The sequence below is a fragment of the Sinohyriopsis cumingii genome, chromosome 17 (genome assembly GCF_028554795.1).
Source record: "Sinohyriopsis cumingii isolate HCF-2022 chromosome 17, ASM2855479v2, whole genome shotgun sequence".
Lineage (NCBI taxonomy): Eukaryota > Metazoa > Mollusca > Bivalvia > Unionida > Unionidae > Sinohyriopsis > Sinohyriopsis cumingii.
Window position 1 is genome coordinate 104,972,570 of NC_142977.1, and position 12,192 is coordinate 104,984,761.

Genomic DNA, 12,192 nt, shown 5'->3' on the forward strand with positions numbered 1-12,192 from the left:
TTTCTATCCCAATCATTTTGTTTTGGAACATGGCCTTCAACTTTAGCATTCTTTACAGCAATAACTGGACTTCAATATAAGTTCCCCAAGTCTAAATGCATGTTTGCCAAACAGGGATGTAGGTACGCATATTAGAACTAGACCATGTTCAAATACCTCTACATACTATGCACTGGTAATGCCATTCTTGGGGATAGAGGGGGTGGGGGAAGCATACTGGCAATACCATTATTGGGGGAAGGGGGTTACAGCACCCTCACATTCTGGTTGTGAATATTTTGATATTATATATTTAACTTTTCCAACTTGTAACCATATAACTGTGTAAGCCTAGCATTAACTTTCACTCACCTATCCCACTTGGGTCAAGTCTCATGTAGCCATCCATAAGGGATGAGAACCCTGTTAAACCTCCCATTGCCTGATATGGTACATCCAGACCTACGGGATGCCCACGAGCCTGCCGCTGCTCTTTGGTTTCCACAATCATTGTGTGTGTGCTGTATGATTCCCCACATCCACATGTGTATGAACTCTTGAAGCTGTCACATTTGCACTTGTCTGGAAAAAGAAATTAAAGTTTCTTTACATGTAAAATGGATGAAAATAGTTCCACTGCAAATTGAAACCTGTCTTAGCAGACACTTCATTATAAAGAAAACCTATCAATAAGGACACTTTCTCAACTTTGTTACTGTTCTCAACTCCTAAACAAAACATACTTGTAAAGGACAAACTTTTGTGGTTCCTTGAATGTTTTGTGTGGAAAAGTTTCAAGGTATTATAGAAAGAAGTTTTCAAAAGTTTTTTTTTTTTTAAAACTTTTTAATACCTGGTAATTTTATTTATCTGGTAATTCATTTATCAGCATCAGTAAAACAGTTCTTTGTTTATTTGTTTCCACTTTAATGTATTATGAGATGGAAAAAAGCTCTTTAATTGGCATAATAATTTTTAAATTTTAATCCAGTCTTTAAGTGCAAGAAGGGCAGCCATGTTAGTGTTAAGATGATAATGGAAGCTGAATGGTTATCAAAAAGGTGGCACATGCCAAACAGAATACAACACTTCATTCTTGAATGTAAATCATTATGTTCTGGCATATTAAGTATTTGCAATAGTTGCAATTCAGCTGAATAACTGTTCATCAATATTAAATTATATATTTAATGCATGTAATTCCCTTGTCAAATTAACTAAGCTTTGTGATTTACAGTATAAACAAGTGATGCATTAGTCTTTGGAATGTTGCTGACACGTGCTATTAGTGGATAATGTCAAATGGTTTGAAAGGTTTCATCAATGCAGTTTGTGACAGAGTAATGGCAACATTCTCATCGGGAGATAACTAAGAAAGGTGCAGAGATTGGATGATTTTATGCAGCTTTCTTCTCTAACAATCCATCTGTTTGTCATACCTTTCTTGCACTTATGTGGGACAGAGGTAGAGTGTTCATCTGAGAAATGTTTACATCCACATCGTATGGGTGTGCTTCCGTTTAGGGGCACATAATGATACGATTTACAGCCACAACCTTTTATCTTGCAGGACAGAAGGATTGGACCTTTATCTGGAATTTTCTCAAAATCTGAGTTGTGCTGTTGATACCTGAAAAATACAGATTACATCTGCAAACTGATCAATACAAAATACATACAATAATATAAACATGAGACCAAAGTAGGCCTGATATTGGTTATCTATCACTGTATGTGTTGATATTTATTTGTAAAACAAACCAATGACAAGGAAACCATTATGGACGAATGGAACTGTTCCAACAGCAAACCAAAAACATAAACATATTGCCTGACTAAAGTACGGACACTGTGTAATCAAAACAAATTTCCAAAACTGCATAACTGAAAGAAATACTGCTACATGAACAATTAGAACTGCAAAAGAACAAGAGAAATAGTTAGCACTTGTTGATGTAAGCATACCATTGCCTTTCCTGCAGCCCACGCATACCCCCAAGGATGGAGACCTGTCTTTCATCAAAAAAGTGCATAATTCAACTGAAAATAGCTTGATTACAATGAATGGTCATTGTGCATATCTGATTATGATGACCATAATAGGTACTCAGCTGAATAGTAATCCACTGAAACAATGAAAACAGTGAGTCATGCATTTATAAAAATTTTCATACATTGCATGCAGCTGTAACTAAAAAATAATATCAAATCAAGGGAACTGCAAATAACTCCTATCAAATCAAGGGAGATCCACATCTTGAGATGATGATAGATATATGGATATCAAGTAGGGCAAGACAAGTTGTCAAGAAGACAAGAAGGGCAATAACTCTAACAACATGAGCCACAAGAGGGTCAGATATTACTCACCTGGCTTACATAACTTAGCTTCAGCGACTGAAAGGCTAATAAATCTAATACAATTTGCAAGAGCAAACTGTTTTATTTATATCCACATCTTCAAATGATAACCATAACATGTGTAAAATTTCATTGCAATCCATCAAAAATGAATAGCATTCAAGATAATCTGCCATTCACTACATCCAGCTTCAAGTAAAAACGAACAATAACTCAAAAAACCTCATAGGAACACAGTGTTTCTTCAAAATAAACATCTTCAGATGATGGCCATAGTACGCATCAAGTTTCACAATAATTTAACAAAAACTTCAGGAGTAGATGCATTTATAAGATTTTATCATACGATACTTAAGATTTCAAGGCAACATGAGGAATAACTCTAAATAAGTCCAGGAGCACAGAGATTTGTTAATATGTACAAGTTCAGATCATGACCATAACAATTCCCAATTTTCATGGTGATCAAGTGAAATCATTGATACTCGTTGCATTCACAAAATTCTGTCATACACTATATCCAGCTCCAGGTCAAAAGGGTAATAACTCTAACAGAAGATTTGTGCAAATCAATTAAGGAAATTTATGATGATGAAACATCCAAGAAACTCTTAGTTTTTTAAGGGAATGGCTCATTTATTTTAAAAAGTGTGACCCTATATTTTCATGGATTTTATATATTTCATCTTTATATTTTATTCATATTTTTTCATTTTAAAATCTTTACATTTTAACTTGTATCTTTATCTTTATGATTATATTTATTTGGAAGGGTTTATCTTCTAATGTTTTTTGTGCAATTCGTCATTTTTCATTTAAGAACTACTTTTTATTTGCACCATATTGCCTTGACTGTGCTGAGATGTTGCTAAGTGCGCGTGCACACACACACACACACACACACACACACACACACACACACACACACACACACACACACACACACACACACACACACACACACACACACACACACACGTGGGGCCCCGAGTGGCCAAGTGATCTAAAGCACTCTCCATTACAGATCACTGCCATCTCACCTCTGTCTGCGTGGGTTCGAGTCTAGGATTCGGCTAATGTGTGTATGTGTGAAAGCTTGCCAGTAGCTTCTCGTGGGTCAGTGGTTCTTCCTGGGGTTTTCCTGGGTTCTTCCTCCACCATTAATACTGGCCGCCATGCATAGTCTATCGTGTGCTGAAAAATGGCATTAAACCCCACAAGAACAACAACATACACACATGTACTAAAACAAAGTGCAGAAGCAATGTAAGTTGTCAATTCATACATACATACATACATACATACATGCATACATACATACATACAACAAATTGCAGAAGCAAAGAGAATTGTCACTATGTACAACTTCAGACAATGTCAATACATACCACATTTCACATCTATTCATCAAGAACTTGGAAACTACTTGTGTTCACAAGGTTTTGTCATATACTGCATTCGGTTGTACAACAAAAAAGGGCATTAACTCTAATAAATATTGCAGGAGCAAAGTGAGTTATCTACATAACAGATGATGACTATAACAGTTAACTGGTGATCCATTTAAAATTGTGGGACTAGCTGCATTCCTGTGATTATGTGGTGGACAGACACAAGAATTCCTACATACTGGTGTGGTGGACAAATGGATGGACAGGCACACAAGAGTTCCTACATACCAGTGTGGAGGAAAGAAGGATAGACAGGCACAAGGATTCCTATATACTGGTGTGGTGGACAGAAGGATCGACAGGCACAAGGATTCCTATATACTAGTGTGGTGGACAGAAGGATGGACAGGCACAAGGATTCCTATATACTGGTGTGGTGGACAAAAGGATGAACAGAAACAAGGATTCCTCTATATCAGTGTGGTGTACAAATGGATGGACAGGCACAAGGATTCTTATATACCGGTGTGGTGGACAAAAGGATGGACAAGCACAGGGATTCATCTATACTACTGTGGCAGACAAAAGATGGACAGACACAAAGATTACTATATACTTGTGTGGTGGACAAAAGGATAGACAGACACAAGGATTCCTTTATACTTGTGTGGTGGACAAATGGATGGACAGGCACAAGGATTCCTATATACTTGTGTGGTGGACAAATGGATGGACAGGTACAAGGATTCCTATATACTTGTGTGGTGGACAAATGGATGGACAGGCACAAGGATTCCTATATACTTGTGTGGTGGACAAATGGATGGACAGACACAAGGATTCCTATATACTTGTGTGGTGGACAAAAGGATAGACAGACACAAGGATTCCTATATACTTGTGTGGTGGACAAATGGATGGACAGGTACAAGGATTCCTATATACTAGTGTGGTGGACAAAATGATGGACATGCACAAGGATTCCTATATACATGTACTAGTGTGGTGGACAAAAAGATGGACACAAGGATTCCAATATACTAGTGTGGTGGACAAAATGATAGACAGACACAAGGATTCCTATATACTAGTGTAGCAGACAAAAGGATAGACAGACACAAGGATTCCTATATACACTGTACTTGTGTGGTGGACAAATGGATGGACAGGTACAAGGATTCCTCTATATTAGTGTGGCAGACAAAATGATGGACATGCACAAGGATTCCTATATACATGTACTAGTGTGGTGGACAAAAAGATGGACACAAGGATTCCAATATACTAGCGTGGTGGACAAAATGATAGACAGACACAAGGATTCCTATATACTAGTGTGGCAGACAAAAGGATGGACAGGCACAAGGATTCCTATATACTAGTGTGGCGGACAAAAGGATGGACAGACAAAAGGCTTCCTATATACTGGTGTGGTGGACAAAAGAATGAACAGACACAAGAATTCCTATATACTGGTGTGTTGAGCAAGCAAAAGGATTCCTATATACTAGTTTGGTTGACAGAAGGATGGACTGGCACAAGGATTCCTATATACTTGTGTGGTGGACAAATGGATGGACAGACACAAGGATTCCTATATACTTGTGTGGTGGACAAAAGGATAGACAGACACAAGGATTCCTATATACTTGTGTGGTGGACAAATGGATGGACAGGTACAAGGATTCCTATATACTAGTGTGGTGGACAAAATGATGGACATGCACAAGGATTCCTATATACATGTACTAGTGTGGTGGACAAAAAGATGGACACAAGGATTCCAATATACTAGTGTGGTGGACAAAATGATAGACAGACACAAGGATTCCTATATACTAGTGTAGCAGACAAAAGGATAGACAGACACAAGGATTCCTATATACACTGTACTTGTGTGGTGGACAAATGGATGGACAGGTACAAGGATTCCTCTATATTAGTGTGGCAGACAAAATGATGGACATGCACAAGGATTCCTATATACATGTACTAGTGTGGTGGACAAAAAGATGGACACAAGGATTCCAATATACTAGCGTGGTGGACAAAATGATAGACAGACACAAGGATTCCTATATACTAGTGTGGCAGACAAAAGGATGGACAGGCACAAGGATTCCTATATACTAGTGTGGCGGACAAAAGGATGGACAGACAAAAGGCTTCCTATATACTGGTGTGGTGGACAAAAGAATGAACAGACACAAGAATTCCTATATACTGGTGTGTTGAGCAAGCAAAAGGATTCCTATATACTAGTTTGGTTGACAGAAGGATGGACTGGCACAAGGATTTCTTATACCAGTGTCTCTATATAGGCTAAGATGTAAATATAAAAACGGTTTAACTTGTCACATAAAAAGCAATTGCAAAACAAAAATCTGGAGTTATGTACAATGGAAAGAGGTACTATAGCTAGTGAATATAATAGAAAACTTGAAAACAAGCAGATATTTCTAGTGTTTTTACCAAAATATTTCTATTTTACCATAATTACCTGAAACAGAATGTGAAGACACTTTTTCACACTTACTGATTATTCCAGATATGGTTTGAAAAGAAAATGGTTACCATATATACTAGTTTATAAGTCCAGTCCAATTGAAAAAAAATTAAACCTTGGTCTGCCCTCACATAATGCACCCACAGATCAGGGTCTACATTGTTTGTTCAACTGATTATTCTTAGCAAACTGAAAATACCCAGATCTACTGGCACATTATATAGCAAAACGTGGAAAATTATAAAAGCTATCCAACAGTGATTATTTTTAACAAGTTTCCTCAACACAGCATTGTTCCAGGTAAGCTGAGGATAGCATATGCATGAAAAATTTTGAATAGAGAGGAGATAATAAAATTTCATCAAATCATAAACCTAAAATTGTAATTTCAATTGCATAAAAATTCTAGAATCCCTTATCACTGTCAGCATAAGGGACCATATACAGACTTCAGGAGAGCATAACTTCCTTTTTTTCCTTTCTACAGTGTATTAACAAAAGTATAGAAAGAAGAAAGATTTGGAAAAATGATCTGGAGGTTTTTTATTTTCATTCAAAATTTATTCTGCATGTATACTAACAATTTATCTCACTTTTTCTACCTTGAAATCGCCAAGAATTGGTCAACACAATTATTTTTACAATCCCAATACCTCAATGGATCACATTTGAGTATTCTATCTGTATGTACTATTTTGTATTGTCATCTCTTTATAACTGTATACAAATAAACATTTGTATAAAGTATTTACTTACTTGCTTAATTATTTATTGATTTATTGATAGATTTATTAATAATAAATAATACTAAATACTTCATTTGTTGAGGGTAACTCAGTATAGTATAATATTCATCCCCTCAAGATGAACAAACAATTGTAAATACAAGAATAACAAAAATAATAATGTATTGCATGCTTAAATACATTAAACATAAAGCACAAAGTGAATATTAAATGCAGTGAGAGAATAAATTGGAGTGCATATATTTCAATAAGGCCCATTTGTAGTATTTTTCTGTCCTTCTTGGTATTTCAGTATAAAACCAACTGTCGATGATGCTAAAATCACAAGTCTGAATTCAGTATCGATAGTTCCCAAATGACATCATCAGTAACCATATTCGTTGTATACTGGCATTTACCATTGAGTTTATATGGTGCTTGGAAGTTGAAATACGTTCATTGAATTTCAAGATAATGTAGCAAAACTTGCATACAAAAACACAATGCAAATCAGGGTTTCTGCTAGTATCTACATTTGTAATTTATAAGCTGATTTTACTTCAGTTTGCCTTGTTCAAAATGGTCAATTTTGGTGGTCACATATAGAAGAAACTGCCAGGTTGCCCATCATCCAGGTAAAATGGACAGTGACCTTATTAAGGAAGTGTCTATAGGAAGATCTTGTTTATTAATGTTGTTGTAAAAGCTATAAAAATCTCAAATGACACTATTATTGAATACCCATTTCCCTCTTGCTTTGAATAATCATTACCTGTGAGTACAGAAGCAAGGAGTTTGTGGCCCAACAAGTTTGCAGTCCATTCCTGTTGAGTTCATCCAGGATACAAATAGGCGGTTCTTCAGACGCTGAAAATGTATTTAATCAATATGGGCTGAGGAGAAAGTACAACATAGCACCAAGTACAGGTATTACAAGTTTTTGGTCAATTTCTTTGTTTATTATTTCAATACTGACAGCCACTGATTAATTTGGATAAGATGTTTTACAAAAGTCATTATATGAGTTTAAGTATATATGGCATTTAAGTTGATGTTGATAGCCACTGAAGACCAAATTTTGTATTTGAACAAACTTAATTGCCTTTCAATTCAAATTCATACAAATAATTACTGTAACAAAAAAAAAAAAATAGGAAAAAACAATTTTCATTCAAAATTACACATGTACATTTTGTAAGCAAGAAGATGAAGATATTGAACACCTATCTCATGACTGTCCAAGGGTTGACAAGTTTTGGAGATCCTCTACTGCGTGGATTAAGGATTATTTACCAGACATTATGATTTCAAAAAGTTTTCATCTAATTAATTTCTTCGTTTTGACTGCTAATTAACTAATATGTAAGTTTAAAAGAAACCAAATTTTTAAAGTTACAAAAGTATAGTTTTAGACCACAAAAACACCAGAAAAATATTTAGTAAAGCTGTGTGACAAAGCATACACATTTGAGAAAAATCATACTTTTCTGATGAACTCAACAGCTTGTAGAATACTGCTGCTAAACAATGTATCTGTTACTGAGGTCTGTATTTTTACGTAACATTTTCAAGTCTTAAGTAACACAATATTTGTGTTGCTGAGAATTAGCACACAATATTTTTCTTCATGTCTGACTGTGTGTGTGTTTGTGTATGTAAAAGACAGAGAGACAGAGAGAGGGTTTCTATTTATATCCATTAATTTACACTTTGTACATTTAGAGTCAGGACTTTTCAACAATTACATATAACACCCAAAACACTGTATCTGGTGATTTTAAAGGAAATCTGCAAAATCCCAACATGTGAAATTGAAAAAAATTGTTTCTTATTCTCAGATATTATGGATTAGTTTGGAAAAATAATTTTTAACAAAAATATCATTTACAATTACATATAGTAACACCTGTGAACAAATGCCACAGATGTTTGTTCTTTGTGAACAGGTATCAGTTATACAGAGGTAAAATGATATAAAAACTATAAAATAAAGTGCCTTGTACACATTGTTGTCTTTAATTACCTGTTCTTTATAAAGATGTGGACACTATGGCATGTTTGGCTGTACTTTTTGCAACCATAGAAAGATTTAGTTTCAACCTCCACAAAAATCAAATGCTTAAGAAAGTTTTAAATAAAAGTCAAAACAGCAAAAGAACTTGATGAAAACAAATTTGAAAATCAATAAGCATTCCAACTTTCAATTACCATGGGCAGAACTTTCTTCTTATACTCCTCATACTGCTCAGGGGTAAAAAGAACTCCTCCATCATCATCGCCAACAATTCTATAAAAATATTTTTAAAAATCAGTCACTTTACCAAAACTTGTTGCATAATACATCATCATTCAGAGTTCATTCTTAATGTTTCCTGCATGGTATGGAAGTTTAAATGTGTGTCTTGGACCCCCAAGACCGTGAATCTTATGGACCCTCAACAACAAACAACCCTCAATTTTGTCAAACTTCAAATCTTATAGATGTACAATTTTCAAAAGCTCACTGAAATAAGGCATGTGTTGTAAGAAAGGTTCTCAAGTGAACGGGAATAAACAAAACACATCAAAATATCCTAAACAATATTAGAAGATAGAGCAAATTTCAAATGAAATTAGCATATAATAATATTCAAATGTAATTAGTTTTATTACAATTACGATTTTGACAGTATTTATTTTCCAACCACTGCTGGACTTGCTCTTATCTGATACCCATGGTTTTCCTATTAAATTCTTTTTAAAAAATGTTTTAGGCATTTATTATTTTTATCTCAAATCTATAAGAAATAGAAGAAAGTCAATGGTGCAGCCTCATATAACACCTTTTTCTTATTTATTTGGTCAAATTATATATATATATATGGTTTTCCAATCTAGACCTGTCTATCTGCAAATTTATTATTGAATCTATCAGAATATCTCTGATGCGGAAAGGAAACCATTTATGTATTTTTTATGCTTTACACGATGTGAACAATGAGTAGTAACAAAACAATCTAACATAACGACTAAGAAGGATTTGAACCATAGTAAGGCTGCATCATGGATACAGAATAGATGGTCTATCCCGTCAAATGTCACAGACAAGTCATGGAGGGTGAGAACAAATCTTTCCACTATCCAAAGCTGTGAAGGTCTCAGAATGGTAGTTTCAGGACTAATGCTGTACATCACTAAAAAAGGCTTCTGATTTCAGATGAGATACTGGTTGGAATAGAACAACTTTTTCTTAGATTTTTTTTTAATTGAATGAGATGCTAGAATCAGGGCAGTAGTTCTTTAAATCATTAGGGTCAAGTCAAGCATCAGTTTTTTCAACAGAGGCTTTACAATGGCAGTTTTGAAAAATGATGGGAATTCCCCAGATGATAGAGAAGTATCAATATCATTGGTTAATGAAGGCAATATTGAATCTAAGCACTCAAGTAGCAATGATGACAGAAATGGATTGAGTTCACTTGATTTTTGGGTGCTCTTCATTACAAGTAAATATATATAGCATTAAGTCGGTTTTATATATATATTCTAAACTTCAAAAGATTACACACAGCCCCACAAATGTTAATAGTTTTGCTTTTAGGCTTGTTTGGAATAACCCAGCGCCCCCCCCCCCCCCCATGGGGTCCGCGACCCACAGATTGGGAATTACAGATCTAGATAAATGAAGAAGGGGTCCTCAAAAAGGGGTTACAATAAAGTATGGAACCACTGATCTTGATCGTCTATTGATTGTTACACTATACAGTCTCTACTCCCTCATTAATATAGTTGGTTTTGATCATATTTCAAAAGTAACGTTATGATTGAATTATAAGGTTTACAAGTCCAAAATTGATAGAGACTACTTTCAAAGGAAACAACTGATTTAACTCATACCGCATACAACAAACAATTCCAACTGAGTAAATGGAAGGATAGACATTACATGTATATGGTTTCGTACAAAATGGGAACTGAGTGGAGGCATGAAAGAGGACACAAATATTGATGAGAGATGCATGGTTTAGTGAAGAAATTCAAACAAACAATTAAGCAAAGTAAGTTCATACATTGTCTATAGACTCTAGAACGACATCATTGTATAGCCAACTACGAATGAAAATAAAACCTTTTATATTCCAAATAAGCGTCGACGGAAGCTGCTGCATTGCCACCAAATTTCATGTGGATCCGTCTGTCACCCATGCTGGAAAAAGTTTAATTAATCGAAATATTTTCGGCTTTTTACAATGATCAAAACTTTTGAATCACAATCTTGCCCTCCACCACTGGCAACATGTAAACGTCCCTATGTGACGTCATGAATGTTCTGACTTATTGGAACGCAGACAAATACCTTGATTTAATAATAAGTAGCTTTCTGACTAGAGCAGAACCGATGAGACCTTGTTTAACGGTAGGCATTAAAATACTCAATAGAAGAAATTATTGAAATGGAGCGAAATGAAATATCGGCTTCCAAAATGAAGTCATAAATATAGTATTTTTACATCTGAAACTATATATATATATATATATATATATATATATATATATATATATATATATATATATATATAGTTGGCTATAGTTATAATGGATATATTATATATATTATTATTATATATATTATAATGTCTCAAGTGGGAACAAAGACGCATTTTATGAATCATGAAGGATAGACTCATTAAGTTAATGAAATTGCATAGTGGTTAGCATTTTAGTTTATAATGGCAAGAAATAATGTATCATTAATCAAGACAAAACATAATTTACAAGGTTACCTATCTTGCATGCATTCAGATTTGTTTTTACAAGATGAGCGATATTGATTATGGGCATGCAAAGTATAATCATCAAAATATTCTTTTGAATGTGTAGCTTTGATGTATATATATATATATATATATATATATATATATATATATATATATATATATATATATATATATATATATATATATAGTTTGCTAAAATTGCTATAATGATAATCAAGATGTTGTAATAATTTACATGTTTTGATCATACTGCCTCAAATGAGAATAAGGATTATTCTTTTACGAATAGGATATGTGTTAGTCGAAAACAACTTTTTCATAATTGGTTCCAGTAATAATGATATTTTACTGCAAAATTTCATACAAACATTAGTTTCATTTCATTGTTAAAGGTAAAAAGCAGTCATCACTTTTATTGCTGTTGCGTATTAATATGAGTAGTGAACTGGAAAATTGGCATGAGAAATGAAGCA

The 12,192-nt window shown here is 34.3% G+C and overlaps 1 protein-coding gene across 1 annotated transcript in view; it reads right to left on the minus strand.

Moving 5' to 3' along the window:
• The window catches only part of LOC149779603 (protein FAM221A-like), a 30,780-nt gene extending 19,541 nt beyond the window's left edge, over nt 1-11,239 (minus strand). The window contains exons 1-5 of the mRNA XM_089940373.1: nt 11,071-11,239; nt 9,171-9,249; nt 7,735-7,829; nt 1,419-1,609; nt 352-561 (exon numbers count right to left, since the gene is read on the minus strand). Of these exons, the coding sequence (XP_089796499.1) occupies nt 352-561; nt 1,419-1,609; nt 7,735-7,829; nt 9,171-9,249; nt 11,071-11,147 (652 nt within the window). The 5' untranslated portion in view covers nt 11,148-11,239. The remainder of the gene's footprint in view (nt 1-351; nt 562-1,418; nt 1,610-7,734; nt 7,830-9,170; nt 9,250-11,070) is intronic.
• Between the last annotated feature and the right edge of the window lie 953 nt (nt 11,240-12,192).